Here is a 24,010-nt window from a genome sequence, read left to right on the forward strand (position 1 = left end):
CAGAAACAGACAAGAGAGCGGAATGAAAGAAGAGAGAGATGCCGTGTTACAGCTGGCTCTATAATTAGAGAAGGAATCTGAGAGAAAAACTGAGGAGAAAAGAGACGCGAATCCCCTTTATGAGCTTGTTTAATCAGACTGAAGCCTTCTGCACGGGCCATTAGCTGCAAATACCAGCCCATAATACTCATAGGGTGAGCAATAATCAGATCAGGATGTTTGGAAACAAGCACTGAGTCCCTCTTTTGGACAGAAAATGTGTCTGTGGATGTGATATGAGTGGCTTGGAGTGTCCGACAGCTGAAACTAACTGCAACCATGTAGAAGCAGCAGCATGATATACAAGGTGACAGTCTATCCTGATTTAGCCAGACGTGTATGCACGGTCTACACTCTCATCTGTAACAACTCAAGAAAAAAAAAGATGAGAAGAGAGGAGGAGAGGAGAGGAGAAGAGAGGAGAAGAGAGGAGAGGAGAGGAGAGAGGAGAGGATAGGAGAAGAGAGGAGAAGAGAGGAGAGGAGAGGAGAGGAGTGAGGAGAAGAGAGGAGTCGCCCTCCAGCAATCAGTGAATCTCAAATGGACAGCCTGCGCTCCACAAACTGCTTGGCCGTGCTTGTGTACAGCTTATTAGTATAAGAACCAGCTACAGTACATGTGTTGGCATAAGGATAGCAATTACGGGCAGCTGTTGCTCCTTCTGACAGCTCAGCTGTTCAGGAAAGAAAACAAGAAGGAAGTTACAAGAAAGAAAAACAAAGAGTACCAAGAGTTATAATCACTTTACAGTAGAGCAGCCTGAGTCCTTGTGATTCTGCAGACGTGTACTTATGTGAGAAGAGCGGTAATTAGACAGCAGTCGCACTTGTGAAAGTGGCGTCAACAATCCGCCCCCCCCCCCCCGTGGAGTATTCTTCTGAGAAGTCTGGGGGACATCTGCCTGAGGGAGACGGCACGTGGTCACCCAGCGCAGCGTGCCGGCTGTCAGACACGCCCGTGCGCCTGGGACGTACCTGCACACACGCTTCATCTCTGACTCAGGTAGTTCCAGAGACGCAGCGCGTCTCACACATTTAGATGAGACTGAGTCTCGCAAGAAATGGCGAGGGACAAGATCAGACGTAAGGGACCAAGAGATCAGACCTAACCCAAAGTCACCTTGTGAAAATCAGGATTAAAAACACAACACGCTGTGGCCCCTTCCCACCTACCCAGGCATGAGACAACTTTGATGTGTTTTACGACTGCATCAATAGCACTTAATTCTACGTCTACCAGGATGAATCACATGCCAATTACAGTTTCTTAAAGAAACTTCACAGTATACAGCAACGGCAGTGGGACTGCCCAGAGTTCTTTCATAACGTTGCAGGATGGCATGCTGAAGATATGAGGACAAAAAGGGAGGCTGACGACGAGATGGACACGGCTTCCATTTCACCCCATTGGTAATGTTATGACTCTTTGAAGCAGATATGCTCTAAGAATTTCAAAAGCCTTTTTAAGGGTGCCTAGTACTAAGGTCTTAGCCATTATAAAATGTCCACCTAATATGCCGGGCTGACTTTATATCAGGAGGTGTTATTTGTCTGGGAGGAGAGGAGAGGACAGGAGAGAAAAGGAGAGAATAATGAGAGTCCTGCTAGTTGCTATTGATTTTACAGGCTGGTAATTACTAATTAGTTACCTGTCTATTGCACTAATGCACCCTTTCATACAAAAACACATTTGGTGCAGCAACTCAACTCTGTATCATACACAAAGACCTCAATAAACTGTCAGACCATTGTTAAATGATGGAGCATTAATATGTCAGACTGGACATACACGACTCCTGTAGCCAGAAATAGCCTACCGTATATCAACACAGAGCCTGTCTTGTACACATTTATCCTAGGCAACCTTCAAAACTACATGGAGCACTTGAGTTATGGATTCTTAAGTAAAAAGGCTAACCCTGTAAAACAATCTCAAACAAGTCAAACAAGTAGGATGAGATTATTACAAAACATGTTTTATCACAGCAGCCAATCTTAAGAAGAAAGTTTCTCTTTCACTTTGACAAAGGTGTGAAGAAGAACACTTGGGATGCCTTAGATGTTTTGTTCTGACACAGGAAGTCAAATATCAGGAACGTCCCTGATGACAACATGGTGAAATTGAAACAGAACAAGTCATTCTGAAATTAACTGTCACCAGGAATTTTTGACATTTCTATCTTCTATCTTATCTTCAGTCGCGAGGCAAGGAGCATCTCTGAACCTCTCTCACAGTGCTATGTAAAACCAGGGAGTCACCATCAAGGACATTGTCACGTTTCAAGATGTTCATGATGGTCATCTTTTGCCTGGGACAACTGGAAAATCACACAGTGTATCCTCATCATTGGACAGATGCTAAAGACACTAGTTAGGTGTGTACATGTATGTGTGTGCAGAGCATTTCAGTTGCCTTGCGTGTGCCTGGCCACCTTTGGTCCCATTAGCTCTTCCCAGCTGCCTACTGAGTCACTGCCCACTGATAGCTAGACTAGACTTGTGCCTGGGCCAAGTGCTATACTGCTCATGTCAACCACACAAAGAGAAACAGGGAGGAGGGCAGAAGATGCTTAAGGAGATGACCCTGCTGAGAGGGACAAGCACAGAGAGCCTCTTTCACCCGTACAGCACATTTCTCTGCCTTTGAGAAAATACTGTTGGAGCACAGCTTGGTGCAAACTGAGACGTACGGGAGAAACGCTCACAATATGCCGACCCAGTTTTCGGGACAACCATTTCTAAACACACCAAGGAGGACAGCAAACACATTTACCTGCCTGAAAAGTTTTTTTTGTGTCATTATTCCAAGCAATGTGTCCCATACTCGGCTAAAAGATATCCAACTGTAACTCTTACTCATGAAGCAAAATAACTCAAATCGAAAGAGTAGGCCTACACTGCTGTCATGACACAAAGAGGTCCATTTAAATATATGCCACTTAGCTTAGCTGCTGACATTCTGTTTCCATGACAACTGCACCTTTCAGCCATGCTGATGCTAAATACCCAGAATCCATCCAAGATCTGCGTTCTGCACTCGTGCCTCCTCCACACATTATTGGGTTAATAACAGTTAAAAAGAGACACAGAACAGTTAATTTGAACCACGAGCCAACATTAGAGCACAGAGCCTTTGTGTCCATGGTGATGGGGCTTGTCACTGACCTGTACTGGGCCTGGAAGTGCTCCTGGACAAAGCTGGAGCGTGTCCCTGGCGGGTGCGTGTTCACTGGACCAGTGGTCTGAATGGTCTCTGCTCCCGCCTGAACCTGTTTAAGGAGACATAGAAGAGTACATAATGACATATCATAAAAAATAATAACCTTTGGCAGATAACATAGTTTGCCAGAGTTTCTGCACCAACATGTGATAATCAAAATAAAGTGCATTGTTTTCTCAGCTTCTTGGATAAGTCATGTGTCCACACAACAATGTCCTGTGCTGGAAATGATACAGTGAACAACAATTTTCCCATTAGGCCACAGAAACATAGATAATGTTAGATAATGGTTTCTTGAGTTGACAGGTGTAGGGCTTCAATAGAGCCGTCGAGTAATACCTACTCTGTCTAATTGCTTATCTCATATCCCCAATTTTCCCACATGGTTATTACTTCTGCGGGTGGATGAGGACAGCATTAGGACTGCATTAACACACCTGACTGATCATTGACCAAAAATAAGCCAGACAAGGTGCAACCCTCACTCTGTAGTCCTGCACAATGCGGCTCTACTCTCACAGGATTAGATGAGCAAATATCAAAATAAACTCTAATTAGAAAATATCCAGATTACATCCTTCAGAAATAGTGACCTATATTGAACATAATTATTATACAATGTAGCTGTTATACAAGACACATCATTATTATGCTTTGTGAGCACCACCGTAAAAGCCTTTGAAAAAGGCTGCATGAGAGCAGGCAGGTCTAAAAAACAAGGCCCGGAACAAATAGAGGATTTCATAAGGCAAAGACAAACCACGGAGACATCATTTCACACACAATCTGTTTTTACTTTGTATCGACAACAAACTACAAAATCTGATTTACAGTAAACATCAGAATGAGGTGACTTCATAATCATATCAGGGAAGAAAAATGACCTCTACATAATGACTAAGTAAAATATCTTAAATCTACATAATGACTAAGTAAGTAAAACATCTCAAATCTACATAATGACTAAGTAAAATATCTCAAATCTACATAATGACTAAGTAAAATATCTCAAATCTACATAATGACTAAGTAAGTAAAACTTCTCAAATCTACATAATGACTAAGTAAAACATCTCAAATCTACATAATGACTAAGTAAGTAAAACTTCTCAAATCTACATAATGACTAAGTAAAATATCTCAAATCTACATAATGACTAAGTAAAATATCTCAAATCTACATAATGACTAAGTAAAATATCTCAAATCTACGTAATGAATAAGTAAGTAAAACATCTCAAATCTACATAATGACTCTCAAATCTACATAATGACTGAGTAAAATATCTCAAACCTACATAATGACTAAGTAAGTAAAACATCTCAAATCTAAATAATGACTAAGTAAAAATCTCAAATCTACATAATGACTAAGTAAGTAAAAGGTATAATAGTGTCCCGTTATATGACAATATTAGACCATACAGAGGGAAACAAGTGTTCCTCCACAAGGCATGCATGTACCGTAGCTTACAAACACTTGGTATGGTTTAGTTTGCAGTACTGTTAGATTGTTTGGATAGTTTGCTTGGTTTCAACTGATTCCATTGTTGCTAAGCCCAAATCCTCTCCAGTGGATGTGATGGACATGTGCAGTGGCTGCATGTCTTCCTCCTTATGGGGTGTTATTTTGTAGTTTGCTGAAGGGCCACAGTGCTGCGCTTTACTTCCACGCTCCATATTTCATGGCTGGGATCAATAGAGGGAGTGCAACCTGACTCACCGCCACCGCATTTATCTACCCTCCTGAGTAATAATACAGTCTTGGGCTCTGAAATATCTACTCTAGAGGCCTGAAAAAAACAAACAACAACAAAAAAAAACCAACCATTCCCCACGTTCATCTTCATCTCCCTGTGTAGCTGCTAGACCTGAGGGCATGCAGCATCTCAATCATGTGCTAAAGACACACAAACAGAAACAGACCCAAAACACACAGGGTCTGCATATGAGAATATGATTTCCATTGGAAACAGAGCAGCCTCGGCAGGCCAAAGGAATCTCTTCTTCAAGCTGACATTTTTTTTGTAATTTCCCAGCAGACACCAAAGTACTGTAAAAGCAGTTTTCAGCTCAATCCAGCAGAGGAGCAGTGTGTCTCAGCCGCCATTTGAGAGATATCCTACCCTTCAGCAACACTTAAGTGTGTTTCCCTCTTAATTTGCTGTGGATCGTTTGAGTCCAAGAGTGAGATTTTGAAATTGAATGTGGATTCATCATCATCTGGGGAGTCTGGAGAGTTGTGTCTGTCTGTCCATCTGTCTGTCTCCATCTTAACTGTGCCCCTGACTGCCAGTCACTCACTTTAACATACCGTATTTTCCGGACTATAAGTCGCACCGGAGTATAAATCGCACCAGTCAAAAAATTTGTCATGAAGAGGAAAAAAACATATATATAAATATATATATGTTGCACCTGAGTCACAGGACCAGCCAAACTATGAAAAAAAAGTGCGACTTATAGTCCGGAAAATACGGTAACTGGACTGAGTATAATTTTCAACAATTCAACAATAAGGGTATGTCCTCAGCTTGACAGTCATTAGAGATTAAAGCAAGCTTAAAAAAACATATCTCTATTTGGTGTGTGTGTGTGTGTGTGTGTGTGTGTGTGTGTGTGTGTGTGTGTGTGTGTGTGTGTGTGTGTGTGTGTGTGTGTGTGTGTGTGTGTGTATGTGTGTGTGTTTGTGTGTGTGTCTGTGTGTGTGTGTGTAATTACCAAGCATACTTTAAAGCAACTTAGCCTAAAGCAGACCTTGTACACTTGAGTGGACAAAATTACGATGTATTGCAAAACAAACATTCACACTAAACCAAACAAGAACTTCTGAACCTCCATAATACCTCAGTGGCCTCCCGTCAGCCCAGCCACTGATAGTAAATCTCAAGGCTTTTGATGTGCATAATAACCAATATTTATAAAACATTTATGGATGTGAGAAGTTCAAATGCCAAACATGTAGTTCTCCATGTAGTCTTTTTCAGGTTGTGTGACCTAGTTTCGCAAGGCTATTTATACAGGTTTTCCATCATCCTCTCAGATGGCACTTCATGCTTTAAGAGGGCAAGAACGAATAGTCCATTACTGCTTGGCCATACAAGATGTGTGTTTTCATCCTGAATGGCAGATGCAGAGCAGAGAGCAAAACTCTGAACACTTTGTGAAAAGTTTGAGGGAAAAGTGAGGAGCCCGAAGACAGGTAGACAATTGAATGCTTTGAACAAAATGTCAATTCTTATCAGTTTAGCCAGACAGATAGTGAGTGTGTGGTGATTTGTGTTTGTCATTTTTATCTTCAGTTTTGCTATTTTGTCAGACAGGCTTGTGTTTTTGTGTCTGAAGTTAGGCCTATGTATCAGCTTTATGCAACAGTTACAAAACAGCAATTCTAGATATCTCAGCACTGGGATTTTCGACTAAAAAAAGCCATTTCCATTTCTGGGTGCAGATAAGCTAAGTAAGGGCTTACCTTTACTTAATGAATTCCCATATTCAAAAATGTCTAACGGTTCCTAAACAATTAAAGATTGAACAATGAAATACCACCCTAACATTTGCTGTGGACTAATAGATTCCTACAGCTATTAGCGAGGGGCGAGGTTGGGGGTAAAGAAGTGGAATAAAGGTTTGATTTTCTGCTGAGAAGAAGTCTAGATAAGAGGAGTGTGGTCGTGAGCGGTGTGCTCAGGAGGATTTCATATCAGGCCTCTCCATCATAATGCAACACAACAGCACAGCTCTCACTTTAGTCCCATTAGACCTTTGGATTTGTCAGGGCGAATGTGATAATCTACCCTGATGTGCTGTGTTTTATTTATTAAAACAATTATCAATTCATGTCTCATTCACATTAGCGGTTGACTCATACAACCCTACAGTAAAGGAGAGCTTGCGCCACACTTGTACTCTATAATGAAATGCCCTGAATTCTACATCTTTCATAATGGCATGAGAGACAGGTCGCGGGATTCCATACACTAAAAACCTATATGTGAGATGAAGGCTTGGTTTTGGGGAGAAAATCGCATTAACCGTAACAGGTAAAACATGCTCTCCAGTCTAATCTGATATCTCCAGCACGCTTTGATATATCTCACAGTCATGATAAAGGTGACTCCCGAGGTAACAGGCAGAGGTTGAGGTGAGCCTGGCAGAAAACTGAGGCTGAGGCTGTACAGAGCCAAAGAGAACACTCGCATTTGGAAAGCTAAAGGTGCTTAGCAACCCAGTGGTGTCCTCCACGTTCACTTCAGCATCACACATGTAATGGAGAGCTTGTTTATGAGCACAAGGGCTAGTGGGGAGAGTAATATGAAATGCCAGCACAGTCAAGCTGCCTTGGCTCAGGAAGACTTACTTTTCTCTCTCTCTATTCATAACAGATCTATGAGAGTGGGCTTTGGCGGCAGCCTTGAAAAAGCACCTTCTCATAAGTAGGTCAAAAGCCACTTAGCTGGACCTTAGAACAAAGAACAGATGCCTTCACTGAGTGTGTGAGGCACCGCACTGTTTTCATCTGGTGCTTTTTCTCCCTAAAGCCTGGAGAAGAATGAATGCAGCTTGATTGCTTTTTTTGCTTCCCTTCTGTACCATTGTCAGCATGCCGGGGCCAAAAATAGAAGTGGCCAGCAGGAATAACGTGAATCCTGATACGTGAGAAGCACTGCTAAGCTGTTGAGTTGTCACATTGTGTGAGACCCAAACGCAGAAGAGCCAGAAGATGCTCATTCGGGTCTCCTGGTGCAGCGGGGACGCTAACACCCGACCGCTCTCCAGGCACTGACACCAAACCTGCTCGCTGTGAGATCATCTAAATATGGGCACGGATTCAAAGATTCCACAGACAGACCCTCCAGACAGATGATGCAATTAAGCAAGAACAATAATTTGTTGTATTATTCAATTCATCCCTACCCTAGACACTTACAAATGTCCTTAGATAAAATGCAAATGCAAGTGCAGTACATAGGTATAAACTATATAAACTGTAAGCATAATAACCAACTGTGATCCCTCTGACTGCTTGTGTAACAGTGCAACTGCTCCTTTTACTCCCTCGCCTCATTTTTTACAAACAAAGTGGCGGCAATCAGCAGTCAATTCTCTACATGCCCACTCAACGCATCGGACTCAGATACCGGACTCCTACAACCTCTAGGGACTGCTAGATCATCTTTTTCAGCATTCACGCCTCTCTCCGAGAATGAAGTATCTAGACTCCTGACATGCAGCCGTCCTACCACATGCTCGCTGGACCCTATACCTACGAGCCTACTTCAGTCCATCAGCCCGACCATCGCACCAGCTATCACACACGTGATCAATGCCTCGCTAACCTCCGGCACATTTCCAACAGCGTTCAAAACGGCCCGGGTAACACCGTTACTTAAGAAAGCTTCTCTCAACCCTGCTCAAGTCGAGAACTACCGCCCTGTCTCACTCCTGCCTTTCTTATCCAAAGGCATTGAACGAGCAGTCTCCAAACAGGTCTCTGACTTCCTTTCACAGAACAACCTTCTGGATCCAAATCAGTCTGGGTTCAAAAGCGGCCACTCTACCGAAACGGCTCTGCTGTCTGTAACAGAAGCCTTAAAAGAAGCCAGGGCGACCGCTCGGTCATCAGTACTCATTCTGCTTGACTTATCGGCTGCCTTTGACACGGTTAATCACCGCATCCTTCTCTCTATACTCGCTAACATGGGAATCTCCGGTTCTGCTCTCTCCTGGTTTGAATCCTACCTCACAGGACGCTCGTTTAACGTATCATGGCTTGGTCAGCTATCTGCACCTCACCATCTCACCACAGGGGTCCCCCAGGGCTCAGTACTGGGCCCCCTTCTCTTTGCTATCTACACCACCTCCTTGGGACAGATTATCCGTTCGCATGGCTTCTCATACCACTGCTATGCAGACGACACACAGCTCTATCTGTCCTTTCCACCTGATGACCCCTTGGTTTCAGCACGGATCTCGGATTGCCTCTCAGACATAGCTACATGGATGAAGGCACACCACCTCCAGCTGAACCTCTCAAAGACTGAACTGCTGGTCCTCCCAGCTAAACCTACCATACACCACGACATCAACATCAAATTTGACTCTCTGTCTGTTTCACCTACCAGGACTGCAAGAAATCTAGGAGTTGTTCTCGACAACCAACTAAACTTCTCAGATCATGTTGCCTCAGTCGCCCGGTCATGCCGTTTTGCACTCTACAATATACGGAAAATCAGGACTTACTTAAATCAAGATGCCACCCAACTTCTGGTTCAGGCAATAGTCATCTCACGACTCGACTACTGCAACGCCCTCCTGACAGGTCTCCCAGCCTGCACAGTGAAACCACTTCAGATGATCCAGAACGCGGCGGCGCGCCTGGTCTACAACCAACCCAAGAGGGCACATGTTACCCCGCTACTCATCCAGCTACATTGGCTACCTATGGCGGCCCGCATCAAATTCAAGGCTCTAACGCTTGCCTACAAAGTAGTCTCCGGTTCTGCTCCCACCTACTTGAATGCCTTCATACAGACATACGCTACCTCCAGACCGCTGCGCTCCTCAGACGAACGACGTCTAGCTCTACCTCCGGTACGCTCAGGCCAATCCAAACTTTTCTCATCTGTTGTTCCTCGCTGGTGGAACACACTGCCAGTTCCTACAAGGGCAGGGACATCCCTCTCCATTTTCAAAAAACTCCTGAAGACCCAGCTCTTTAGAGAACATCTCCTCTCATAGCAACACTTACAACAAGTCTTGCTGATCCTAGCACTCACCAGCCGTCTTAAACTGACACGTAACTGTTAAAAACAGCACTCACTGATGCACTTATTCTTACTGTACTCTAATGTTTTTTAAATTGTCCTAATATTGTTGAGAATTGCTCTAAACTTAAACTGTTTACCATGTTGTTAGTCGCTTTGGCTAAAAATGCGTCAGCCAAATGTAATGTAATGTAATGTAATGTAATGTACTGTGACCACATTGTGATGGTACTGAGGAGCCAATGTGACTCTCTGTGACTCAATGTCCTCACATCTCCAATGGCTGATCTACAGTACAGCAGTTATATCAGAGGCAGCCGCTGCCTGTAAAACATTTGCCCCTGCTCACCTCTGAAGCCAGCCCTGGCTACAGCCACAGACACAGCGAGGGGTCAAACAGATCCATATCAGTGCGATCAGCAACAAAAGAACATAGCAGGGCCCACACTGGGACTCCTGGGTATTGGGTATCAGAACATCCCCCTCTCAGAGGATGGCACAGCTCAAGGACACACCCTGGCTTCAGAGGTCCCAGCCCACAACAAAAGAGAACATCCCTTTTGCGCAGATTCTGGAAAATGCACTGCAGTGCCACGGGGGCTGGGCTGGGCCAGGCGGCTAAGGGTTTCTAGGTGTGGACTCCGCATTCAGGGTTGGATTGGGACGGTTTCTTTTCTGCATGAGACTTGAACGTCTGAAGTGGCACTCTACGGATATCCTGTGTTTACTCTATCTGTCCTAAGCAGCAGTTCCACTACAGACACTACTGATCACTATCACTGACCTAGCACTGACAATCAAGGCTGTTTAAAGGAGGCATCAGCAGTAGGGCTGGGATAAACAATTCTTTTTTAAACGATTAATCTAGCGATTATTTTTTTCGATGCATCGATTAATCTAACGATTCGATTTCGATTCGATTATCTCCCTATTAATTGACTAATAGCAATTTATATATGTTGATTTACATATCGGAATGAAAAAACATGAATTACTTAACATTGCAATATATGTTTATTGCTCTTAAAATTCCAAAATAAAAGACTTAATGCATTATGCATTCTTAGTCAGAGGTAGCATTCAATAAAGTTCAGTAGTGTAGGTCTAATTGAGTGCCTGTCACTTTAAGACGTTCGTGAGGGAACCCTTGCAATTGTAATACTTAACACAGTTAAAGGCTGCTGATGTGTGGATCAATTCATAACGTAGTTAGTTCAAATAACGGTTCGTACTACTTTTCCTTGGGACAAGCACTTTTGAGTCTTGGAAAACACTTTTCCATTTACATCGGGATTTTGCAAACATTCAGTGTCAGAGTCAATAAAATGAGCCCTGCATGAGTAACGAAATTGACAAGCAGCTGTAAGTAAGCAAGCGACATCCAAACAGTATTCTAACGTTAGCTTTGAGATACTGCTTGATTGCATAACTTAACCTAGTTTAGTCTCCTCATTGTAGGCCTACTATGTTGTGATAAGACCTTAGCAGAGTTAACTTTAATGCAGCAGTTTTGAACAAATTTGCGCAGCATGGTTACGATGCTAAGCGGATTTAATAGCAATTTAGCCTAGTTCTATGCAAAGCTTCTATGTGGCAACAACAATCCTTCAACAATTGTGAATATTTTGTTACATGCACATGCAGAGGAGGGGCAGCGGGCTCGTTACGAGAGAGAGAGAGAGAGCGGGGCGGGGCAAGGAAAGGCTGCATGCGTAAAAAGTGCAGCTCAATGAAAGGATTTTATCTGATCTTTAATTTAAATAGGCCGGTTCTGATTTTGTGGCGCCTCGCCACAGATTAGTCAACGTATGGGACACTGAAGGTGTAAAATGAAAAATTTTTGACTGCATGCGTTATGCTTGATGAATCGACGCGCATATTTTGCGTCAACGTATGGCGTTGACGCGTTGTCCCAGCCCTAATCAGCAGTCAATGATGTGGAGAGACAGCACCATATCCAGAGAGAGAGGGAGAGAGACAGATGAGTAGGACGTTTAACCACAAATGAAGGCATTTAAAAGGCAGAGACTCTTGCCAATCCATCATAGTCCTTTATGGCTCTGGCTCAGCAGAGTAAATCTCAACACGGAACACCATGTTCCTCTTAAAGACCCTCTGTCCAGTGCCAGCGTATGGGCCTGCCCTGCCGTGGGCATCCAGAAATAGCTCTTCACTGGCGGGGGAGCTGAACGAACATCACCCTGCCAGAGCCCTGGAAGCTCCGAGTCTGTGTGAGTGTCCATGGTGTGTGTGTCTGTGTGAGTGTCCATGGTGTGTGTGTGTGTGTGTCCATGGTGTGTGTGTCTGTGTGTCCATGGTGTGTGTGTGTCTGTGTGTCCATGGTGTGTGTGTCTGTGTGAGTGTCCATGGTGTGTGTGTCTGTGTGTCCATGGTGTTTGTGTCTGTGGGAGTGTCCATGGTGTGTGTGTCTGTGTGTCCATGGTGTGTGTGACTGTGTGTCCATGGTGTGTGTGTCTGTGTGTCCATGGTGTGTGTGTCTGTGTGTGTCCATGGTGTGTGTGTCTGTGTGTGTCCATGGTGTGTGTGTGTCTGTGTGAGTGTCCATGGTGTGTGTGTCTGTGTGTCCATGGTGTGTGTGTGTCTGTAAGAGTGTCCATGGTGTGTGTGTCTGTGTGTGTCCATGGTGTGTGTGTCTGTGTGTCCATGGTGTGTGTGTGTCTGTGTGTCCATGGTGTTTGTGTCTGTGGGAGTGTCCATGGTGTGTGTGTCTGTGTGTCCATGGTGTGTGTGACTGTGTGTCCATGGTGTGTGTGTCTGTGTGTGTCCATGGTGTGTGTGTCTGTGTGTGTCCATGGTGTGTGTGTGTCTGTGTGAGTGTCCATGGTGTGTGTGTCTGTGTGTCCATGGTGTGTGTGTGTCTGTAAGAGTGTCCATGGTGTGTGTGTCTGTGTGTGTCCATGGTGTGTGTGTCTGTGTGTCCATGGTGTGTGTGTGTCTGTGTGTCCATGGTGTTTGTGTCTGTGGGAGTGTCCATGGTGTGTGTGTCTGTGTGTCCATGGTGTGTGTGTCTGTGTGTGTCCATGGTGTGTGTATGTCTGTGTGAGTGTCCATGGTGTGTGTGTCTGTGTGTCCATGGTGTTTGTGTCTGTGGGAGTGTCCATGGTGTGTGTGTCTGTGTGTCCATGGTGTGTGTGTCTGTGTGTCCATGGTGTGTGTGTGTGTGTCCATGGTGTGTGTGTCTGTGTGAGTGTCCATGGCGACACACAGGGCCACTGCTCCACCATATGCTCAACGCTGACCTATAAAACTTTGACAGGCTGTTCGCAGGCTGCCCTGGGTCTGTTGCTATGGCTAGCACCTCAGTGATACCTCTGGACTTGCTTAAAGACAAGTTGCTCAGCTAATGGGCAAAGAGGTTGTGGTCAATTTCATACTGTATTTACTGAATGTTTACTTCAGCCTCAAATATGCCTGGCCGCAGCTGCGCATGATGATCAATACTATGCCTGTTTTTTATTTTGAGAAGGCAGTTTCCAAAGGCAAAACCACAAACTTTCATTGACATGTTTCAAAATCACAGGGAGCTAGAGCCTTGGACAGTTTGTTAGTTAATAATTCAGCATTAGCGTCGGTTCGTTAGCTGGGTAAAGCATTAATGCTAATTAAATGTACATGTACCGGTATACCTCAACCCTAGTGTGAGGGGCTTTGAATAAAAATGTGCTAAATTACGGCACACACAGAAAATGGCTGCCTCTGGGGGAGCACCTTGAGCACCTGGGCATATTGGTAATTTAGCAGCTCATTACCATGGTTCACTGTGCCCTTTTCACCAGATCCAAGCGACTCACCCGAGTACTCAGTACTAGCGTGTCCTTATGTTTCACTTTCATTGAGGTTTTATGCAAAGTGGAAAAGGAGTCAATGCGACTCCTTGGTGTAACATTTGTTAAAATATTTAAGAAGGTTTTAGAAAAGCTCTGAGAGTTCATAAAAAATAATGCCCCCAGGGTGCAATATATACATCATGGCTCAGCTGGTGAATTATGTCAGAGGATAGCCTGAGTATAGATTCTCCATTATGAGTAACTTTGCTTTTTACAAAGACCTTGCTGGACTTTTAAATAAAGCTCTGGATGTGCTATGTGGGTTCAGCTCCACCAACACATCTACGCCTAATGAGCCCGGTCCCTTGTGAGTGGCCAGCAGACCTCTCTCTGAGGAAGGTTAGCAATGTAATTACAGTGGAAGTGATGTAATCGGAGCTGACCTGCATGAGATTTATTGTGCCACCAACTATCTAAAAGTAAATCTTTTTTCCCAGCCCTCTCCCTACTATCACACTCAATATATCCTGATGATAGTATGAACTAGAAACCAAGGAGAAGAGATTGGAGAAGAGATAAACAAAAGAATGATGAAATCATTTGAAGTGTTTTATGTGATATCTGCCCAATAACTCAGGGAAGTATGGTATCCTTGGCCTATACCTCACAGGCATGAAATGCTGGCAAGTACAATCTGCCATTTTTCTCTGCCGAATTTTGATATTGTTTTGTTTACTTAACTTAATTAAATCATAAAGCACTGGTGGTGGTAAAAAAACAAAAGCAGGGGATTATTCCCAAGTTCAGCAAAAGGTGGGCTTTGTAAAAGAGGGAGCCTGGCAGGAAGACGGAACACTTGGGCAGATACCACATTATTTTCATCACGATGAGACGCCTTTTTATATGTGGATCATATCATATCCCCCTTCCACATGCCCAGACAAGAAAGGGGGAGAGCATGAACAGAGAGCTCGCTTCAGTTCAGAGAAGAGCTGGGGCATTATCCAGAGTGCACCGGGAGAGTTACGAGCCCTTCAGTGTTGCATTACTGAAAAGGCTTAGGGGATATTCAAATAGGGTGACCTCAAGACTCGGGCCACTTTTTTTTGAGTGTGCTTACCGGTGATATGCGAGCTAGCAGCGCCATTTCTTTCCCCCGGCAGCCTGCATAGTTCTCTCCGCTAATGAACTGGTTTTATGTCTACTCCTGTGTTTTGCTACCCCGGTGGTAAAAAATCAACAGGCCTGACAGGGCCATGCCTGGGACTGAAAGGAAAGGCAGGTCAGCAGGAACAAGGGGGATGGTGGGGGGGGGGGGGACCCTGCAGTAAACTGGCTGACTCACCCCAATCCTTTCAGTGCTGGATAGCGACTACTAATGCAGTCTATTCAGTGCAGGCTTACAGTATTGCACTGGTCAGGGGTGACTGGGTAGCTTGGAGGGGTGGGAGGGAGGGAGCAGGGGGAGGGAGGGAGGGGGGGGGTGGTTGGTGTTTCCCGGGCATTCTTCTCCGACAGTCCCTCTCTCTGTCATTGTCTCGGTGATAGCGCCACCTCGCCTGCGTCGGGATCAGCCCGTGCCACCGCTGTGTGTGTGTCCCCTCACCTCACGTCACTCTTGCACACAAAAGAGCTGGGATCAGGGAGCGCTTTGTGACGTTCTGGGGTGATGTCATTTTGTTTGGGTTTCTTCTCTGTTTGGATAGTGTGGTGTGTTCCCTTTTACAATTCTCACTCTGTCTCTTTCTTACTCTCTCTCTCTCTCTCTCTCTGTTTCTCATTTGAAAGTCCAGACTGTCAGCTAGATCTCTGCTAGCCTTGTGAAAGCCCTTGCCTCACACTGCTATCCCATGCTGGTCTTATTACCATTGCCTGAGAGGTGCATGCATAGACCTTCGCTACCACTGCAGAGGGCATAAAAACTCAGTGCCCCCTGTTTCTATGGCAATGGTGGCTGGAGCGATGCGAGGAGAGGAAAGGAAATGGCCCACCACAGACAAGTGCTGCTGGCACCGAGTCACTGCCACTGATCTGACTTGCCAGCCGGGAGATGGAGGAGAGGACTGATGCATTCCATTTGACTGGCCCGCCCGCGTTTATTTGGAAGCGAATATTAATTTGTGAAATAAACGTGCAGTCTCTGCGCATAGTCTGCCTGGTCTGTAGTAAGAGTGGAGCAGGGAGAGAGAAACAGAGGGAGGAAGAAAATCGAATCAAAGGAGCTGGTTTCATGTTCCTCTGATGCTCACATTCAAGCTGGGGTGGAGACTGCTTGCCACGGTAACACACTCCCGGTGGCCGTAGAGAAAGGAAGGAACTGGTATTTAGAGCACATTACTCCTGCAACCCAAAACAAACACTTCACAATTGAGGACGGCATCAGTTTAAGACCCTCTGGCTGTTATTTCTTCTTTACGGAACCAAAGGATAAAAACTGTGTAGTGGTAATTCCAGTTAGACAGCCTTTGATAGCCAGGAAGCTGTTGGCCTTTTGTGGGCCAAGTGACAATACAAAGGGTGTGTACGTCTGTGTGTGTGTGTGTGTGTGTGTGTGTGTGTGTGTGTGTGTGTGTGTGTGTGTGTGTGTGTGTGTGTGTGTGTGTGTGTGTGTGTGTGTGTGAATGTGTGTGTGTGTGTGTGTGTGTGTGTTCATTTGACAACAAAAGAACACCGGGTCAGTCTTTGTCTTGGCTGTCGTAACTGGCCAAGGATCTCCCTTCTATACTTGCCAAGCAGGCTCACAATCCCTGTAGTTAGCAGTACATACAGTAGATGCCAGATTACAGGAGTGTGTAAACAAAGGACCCAGGAGGCAGCAGAGCAACACAATCCCATGGGCTGCTGCTGAGCCTCCAGCCCCGTCATCACTGGAGGAAGACACAATGTAACAAGATTCCAAAGACTCCATGCATCTGACTGCAATGCTAACCAAACCGCTCATTTGAACACAGCTGTTGTTTTGGCACATTTCTCAAATCATCCTTAACAGTTTTTTCTTTTCTTTTTTTAAAATATGACTTTCTTGCAAACTGAGCGCTATTCATGTCACTGACATCAATCTGAATTCAATACGTCTCTTGACTTGAGCCTGGAGCATTAACTCTGGCCTGGAGGATTTCAAGATTGTTTCTTGAAGTCATTTATTACACATGTAACTGTTACTGAAACTTATGATAGCATATACTGAACACATACTGTATGTAACGATGACTAGTTTAATCCATTTGTAGGTTTACACAATGAATGGATGGGGTGGGGGGTCAGAAATTGCTGCTATGAGATGCACATCTGACTATATTACGCACTTTTGAGGTTAAATTGTTTCATGAGACTACGAGACATCCATGGTTCAGGGAGGTTAGTCTTCACTCTGTGAAGGTGAACCTTGGACGGCTGCAGCCCAGGGTGCCTGTGCTCTGCGTACAGCACCCATCCCCGCCCCCCCCCCGGCTCGGTAATCCAGTAGAGATTACCGCAGGCCCAGACCAGGGACCGTCTATGAGGGATCTGCAGTGAGGCATGTTTTTGTGGGGGTGGGGTATCATTATCCCTCGCAATACAGATAATATTACCTCCAATCCAGGGGGTTGCCATAAATCCAGGGCTTACTAGAGCTTTGCGTAAATATAAATATGTATTACACCAAACTGCCCTACCGTCCCACCATGCTGGCCCAGAGGGCAATTTCTTGGGAATTGATGTACCAGGGACAGCTTGTTCTGTAGTTACATGTCTTTGACTGTGAATAATCGAACGCTTGTAGAAAGCCAAAGGGCCCTAATGTAAATGGTGGGTAAAGTGCAAAGTCTAAAGTCTGACTGAAGCTAATTTAATAAACAGGCAAAATCTATTAGCCAATTCAGCACTAGGAGCAAGATCCTAAGCAACTGTCACCGCTTTAGTTCAGGCACCAGATACTTTGCTCATCGAGTGACTTTGCACGTCAAGTGATTAATAAAACAATATGACTACTCATTGCTTTTTGGCTAAAACGACATCAAAATGAACTGTACATACAGTACATAGGAGCCAAAGACTTTCAGAAAAACCCTGAAAAAAAGAATCTGGTGTCGGCTCCTTGACATGGAGAGAGGCTGGGGATGGAAGTGTTACTATCTTTTCCACCAGGACCAACTCATGAATTTATACAACAGAGGTGAAAGTCCTCATTGATGTCTCTCTGTCTTTCCATTTCCCTCACAAGCTCCAGAGACACCTCCACATGCCTTCCTCCAGTGCTGAAGTGTGGATGCCTGCAGTGTTCTATTTACGTTTGCCCCTAAAATATTCATTGTTTTAATCAAATGTTTCTTTAGAAAAGTGCTAAATATTTCAAGCCAGAGTGAAATCCATTCGAAGCTTTTAAATGGTGACGTCGGAGCATGTTGCTTGTCTCAGTGAGGTATGGATGCAATCCCTGCTACCTGGGGACTCAGTGGAGGAAGAGGACGGAGGACACCATTACTGGAGCATGGCATGAGCTCAGAGACCCAGCTCTGGGAGAGGGACGGAGCGGGTACATGCTGTCTATGTGAAATGATATGTAGGAGGAGAGGTCCAATTAAATCAGACAGACAAAGACAAAGACAGGAGTGTTCGATAATGGCAAAAATCATGCCATCAAGATTATTTTAATCAATATTGAGATCACGATTATTTAACACAATCACTCAATGAATTGGGAAACCTTTTCTAAACAATGACAGTAGGTTCAATTGTTTTTTAGATATAATTCAACTGAAAAACAGAATTTAAAAATACATGGAAAAAGTTGATGTATTCAACAGTTACCACAGTAAAGAAAAGGGGTGCGCTGGACTTATAACTTAAGACAAAATGAGAGCATACTCATTATATTTCCATCATGTTGTTTTTTCACAATCATCAAGTCGTGATTGATAATTGATAATCAATTTATTTGATTAATTGTGCAGCCCTAATATAAACAAGATCTCTACTAACTATTTGTAGATAAGGTACTGCTAACACATTAGTGTCCCATTAGTAAAGGCCAACAGAAAAACGCAAAGGATCAATTCTCAGTGAGAGGGGAAAGAGTGCAGCTCCGGTGGAAAGCTCCCCGAGGTCCACTGTGGTGACCAGAGTGCCCATGTTGCATAGTCTTTAAATCATGGCAGAGGATGATGGAACAGCCCCTTAGGAGACGCAGATGCCTAGGTCAGGCCGCCTGCGGCCTAATGGGGATGTAAGACAGTGGGCTCTGAGTTCAGCTATAGGTCCACTGGAGGAGCTAGGAGAGGGTGAGTGCTTGTGGAAGGGGATTCTGCCTCCTCAGGCCGATTGATCTGTGGTCTAATGTTCCTGCCTGCCGAGTGCTCTTCCGATATTGAGGTTCTATCCCCCTCTTCCCACACTCTCTGGTAAAAAGCTGTTTAATTATTCACCACTTCCATACCCCCCTCCACACGCGCGCACACACAAACACATACATACACACACACACTGGGTGCATCAGCCCTTGCATGTTGAGAGGCTTGCACTAGTGTGTGCTGGCCTGCTGGGCAACACGAGTGCTGGATCTCATAACTAGCACCAGACTTAACTGGTCTAATGCCAGGCTGACTGAGTAAGAACCCATTTAATAACAGGGGATGAAGTGGGACTGTGTTAACAAAAAGGGATATTTTAATATCTAAGAGATGAACCAGGAGAAGTGTCTGGCATAAAAAGCACACACACATGCCACATTATCTTCTCCCCTGTGTCTCAAAAGGTTGAATCCCCAGGGGGCCCCTGTCCCACAGCCTCAGGCTGAAGCAGCGGCCCTCTGACGCCCAGAGCACTGCGCCCGTGTTGCTCGGCCCGGCCTGGACACGCACTGGACACACAGAAGTGAGCGGCCGGCATGAGAGTCAATCCCTCAATCCGCCGTGAGAAGCAGGGTTGTTCGTTCTCCGGTGGCCAGCTCTCATGTCTGCTTGCAGCGGGATCGCTCCAGTCGCCTGGTCTGAGGAAAGGGGGTTGCTGTCTGTAAATTAGCACCTGTCATTCCCCCATTGCTCCCTCATCATCCGTACACATCCAAGCAAACATCGAACCCCACCTCTGGCCATTCAGACAGCCCTCAAAAAATAATAGCACCATTCTCAATCAGCCCCGAGCCGCACACTTAAAGCCAGACATTGTCTCTGAGAGTTACAATAAGGAGACTAGAGGGAGGCAAAGACATGATGGTCCAAACTAATGACAGCAACTCTCATTGCCACCTGTGGGACAGAGACTCCATTTCAAACACGTTCAGTCATCAAGTTTGTTTTTGTTGTTGTTCAGCGCAAGTGTTGTTTACCTCTGCTGTTCTTCCTTTGGGGAGATTAAAACATCCCTCGGAGAGCCTGAGCCTGTACACTTGGCTTGGCTCCTGATATCCAGGTGCCCGTGGAGTGGCACTAACCCCGAGTTGTGAATATGATTCATTCGATAAACAGCACACATTTTATTTTCCCTCACACCTCTGGCCACACAGGAGGAGTGTCATTCATTTTTCCACTTAATGAGTGCAGACTTGCACAACAGCTGGAGAAAAAGGAACAAGGGGCCAAACCCTGAGCACATGATTTATCCTTTGTGGGTACTGCCTGCCCCATTCCAACATTGTAAAAAAAATACCAACAGCTGTCAAATATCAGAGGGGAGAGTTGCAGTGAGGGGTAAGGGCTTCACTCAAGCTCTTTGTTGGATCTTTATACACTGATCATATGCTAATTCTATTACATTATTATATTAACACCTTGATTTTTTAAATATGTTCCACCATGTTAAACCCAGCTATATACACTATGTAAAAAATGATGGTAAATGTTTACTCTCTAGTGATACACTCTGTGGAAGAGGAGGAGAACACCTTAGAGAATGTTAATCATGATAATACAAATAGCCAATATACTGTATCATACTGTATATAAGTGTCTTTTTCAATTTTGTCGGTGTACTGTACCGACACTGACCCCTGTACTGACCAAAACCGTAGCCAAGCCGTAGCGCACGACATCGGGCATCCTACATCTCTTGATGGTGTGATGGCCCTGGCAAATTGCTGCCAAATGAGAAAAGCACCTCAATTTTCAGGATGGGCCAGAGACCACTTTGTTACTCGAGAACTTATTAGGCTCAGGTAGACGGTCTAATTTCATGAGTCGCTGGGAGAAATATAGTCAATTATCTCTGCAACTCAGGTTTATTTTGAGGGGCTGTGGATATGCTGCGTCAACAGCTCCTATTCTCACGGCATGCTCTACTACAAAAGCCCCTGGAAACTTGCCTTTATCCAGCAGGCGTAGGCTATTGGGGTGGGTTGTGCATTGGTCTGCTCAATCATTTATTCCTCAATACGGCACAGATAAAGCCAAAGTGAGCAGAGGGCTTTAAAAAGACACTTAAACAGATCAGGGTGAATAATGCATGAAGCAGACTTTGAGAAAAAAGGGGAGAGCATGCTGAGAAATATTTTATAAAGACGAGATTTGAAAGTTTCTTTCTGCTGTGTAAATCCTATTAAGGGGTCGTGAGGGAGCAGCAGGATTTGTGGCCTAGGTCGCGGGATCTCTCTATTGGGCCCGCGCACCCACTCCCAGCCATGAGGAAGGAAGCCATTACTGTACAGCTACGACACAAACTTCTGCATGTCTTTGTTTGTTTGTTTGTTATTGTGTTTCCTTGCTTTCCTACTATGTAAAGCGACCTTGGGTTTGAGAAAGGCGCTAAGTTTATAAAATAAACATATTATTATTATTATTATTATTATTATTATTATTATTATTTATTAAGAGTTCGCCAAACACAAGGGATGTTTTTTTTCCCCTACGAATACAAAAATACAAAGTTTAATTGCAGAAAATCCATACAACAAAATAAGAAACCTGAACAGGGAGAGAGTTCTCTCCATCAAAAGCTCAGGGCTGTTTTACTCTTCACTTCTTCAGTCTGTCTTGTTCATTCCCTCTCTTTTCTACTCCTCTGTAAACACCCTGTCTGATGGAATTTTAAACATTTGAGAAATGTCACTGGGGTCCTAATCCGATTGTGAGGGCTGGCTGCTGGGGCAGGGGCGGTGGAACCTGTAGATGGAATCACTGAGCTAGAGCTAACGTATCGGAGGCGCCCAGCCCAGCCCAGCCTCCTGCTCTGCCCCCAAGATGAAATAGTTTTTTCATGTTTACTTCCCCGCACATCTACACGCTCATTCATCTCTTCTTCAGCATTACGATCCCACAAGGAGTCTGGAACTGGCATCGATGTTGATTGATCAATACTTGACTGTAGGCACATAGCTTTGCAGTACAAGGTATACGAGAAATATGCTACTCAACAGTAGTGGAGCAGAGTGAATCTCCAGGTCTCTGGCTAAGACCACAAGCGCTAAGCTAAGCTGAACCCCCCCTCATGCGGAATGTGGTCTGGCAGCAGGTCCAACAGCTTTCATGACTTCAGGTCAGTTGAGATCAAGCCGAGGGCGAGACCAACAATACCACTTTACCACTCATGCTTATGAATCAGGCTCACTTTTGAGAGGATACTTTGATGGGAACGAACAGAGTCTAAATGAGTCTAAATGAGGTTTCTTGAAACACATCAACTTTATAATGAACCAATCAATTTTCATTAGATTCAAAAATCACATTTATAATGGCGGGTACGTTAGCGATGCGCAGCCGAGGCCACTCAAGCTAAGACAGAAGCTCAGATCCAAATGTGCACTCCTTTACTGAGTACTGGTACTCTACACCACCACAGCACGAAAAAGTAGTTTGGACCAACTGAGACTTCTCCGCGCTGGGCCCGGGAGATGAAAGTGTCAAATGAAGAATTCCTGTTTGTGCCGATAAAAGCCCACCAGCATGTCGGGAGACCGAATTACCAAGTCTAAGCAGTTTACAGCTCCGGCCCTTTCTTCCCCTGTCAACAGCGCGGGTGGAAGGGCCAGCCATTATCAACTTTTAAAGCAGAATAATGCATACATAATATGTTTGGTGGCACCATTCAAAACCCATGATTTCTACCACTGTGTGTGGGGGGTGGGATGGATGGGCTTTTTAAATCCCACTCACCAGAGACCCCGAGCCAAATAAAACACCACTGAACACCACAAGTGGATATGAACTCCACCGATTTATTTTACTCTTCTGAACATAAACAGATTGATTTGCCCTGGACCTGGATCTGCTAACATGGCAAGAGTATTGGCAATCCAACAAGAGATTGCTTCTGTCCCTGCGGCTTCACTGCTCCTGTGGTCTTCGCTAAGTATGTGCGAGGGTCCGTAGTTCATACCAGTATGTCTGTGGTTGCTGTAAAAGACAGCTCTTGTCCAAACCTGCATACTGTTCATCATTGGCTGTATCACGAAAACAGCTCTGAGGGCCAGACCATTCTTGTGTAACCCTGAGTGCTTCAGTACAACACAGTGTGCACTGGGAGAGAATATATGAAGCATCTGCCTCAAAGGGAATCAAAGGGCATTGGATGTTCCATCTGAGTGTAGGCGCTCACTACACGTGTCAGTGGAGCATGGAGACATGCATCTTCCTACTCTTCTTGGCAGCCACTGCTAAAGTTCAATTAATTTACAGACTAATCTGAATTAGGGTTGCAAAGGGGCAGAAAATTTCCGGTAAATTTCCGGAAACTTTCAGGAAACTTACCATGGAAAGTTAAGCTGGGGAATTTTGGAAATATTCCAAATTGGAAACTTTCATGGAATTAAAGGAAATTATGGGAATTTATGGGAATTTTGGGTAATTCATACAAACTGTTTCATACACAAACATTAACATTTTGTTTCGTAATAAGCAATATGATTTGTATGTTTGTATTTTCGCTTAGCTTAGCATACAAAGAAAGCTAGCATGCTAGCGGGAATCCCATTATCTGCCTATGGTTTACTAGCATGCTAAACTAGCAACACTGAACTGCCCAAGATACACCACACTACTCAACAACAAAATCCGATTGGTTGGAACATTTTTTCCCCATGAATATGAACGCACCATAGGTTTCTTTTATGTCTAGAAGCCTATGCCGATTGCTGTGTGCATGTGATTGACATATGTGCATTCAACTGAAATTGCATTAAATCAGGTTGTTTTAACCAGTATTAGACTGCAAGATGTGGTTTTGTCCACTACATTTAAGTTCCGTGTTATAGACTAACTTGCCATAATAAAAATTCCCAGTTTATTC

General features: G+C 44.6%; 1 protein-coding gene across 1 annotated transcript in view; it reads right to left on the bottom strand.

Moving 5' to 3' along the window:
- The window catches only part of usp43a (ubiquitin specific peptidase 43a), an 84,674-nt gene that overhangs the window by 46,031 nt on the left and 14,633 nt on the right, over window positions 1-24,010 (bottom strand). The window contains exon 3 of the mRNA XM_076294285.1: window positions 3,204-3,307. Coding sequence (XP_076150400.1) covers window positions 3,204-3,307 — 104 coding nt within the window. The remainder of the gene's footprint in view (window positions 1-3,203; window positions 3,308-24,010) is intronic.

This window comes from Alosa pseudoharengus, unplaced genomic scaffold, assembly GCF_046254945.1.
Source record: "Alosa pseudoharengus isolate Yale_2024_CS ecotype anadromous, Long Island Sound unplaced genomic scaffold, YU_APseudo_1.1 YU_APseudo_1.1_scf_1, whole genome shotgun sequence".
In the NCBI taxonomy this organism is placed as follows: domain Eukaryota; kingdom Metazoa; phylum Chordata; class Actinopteri; order Clupeiformes; family Clupeidae; genus Alosa; species Alosa pseudoharengus.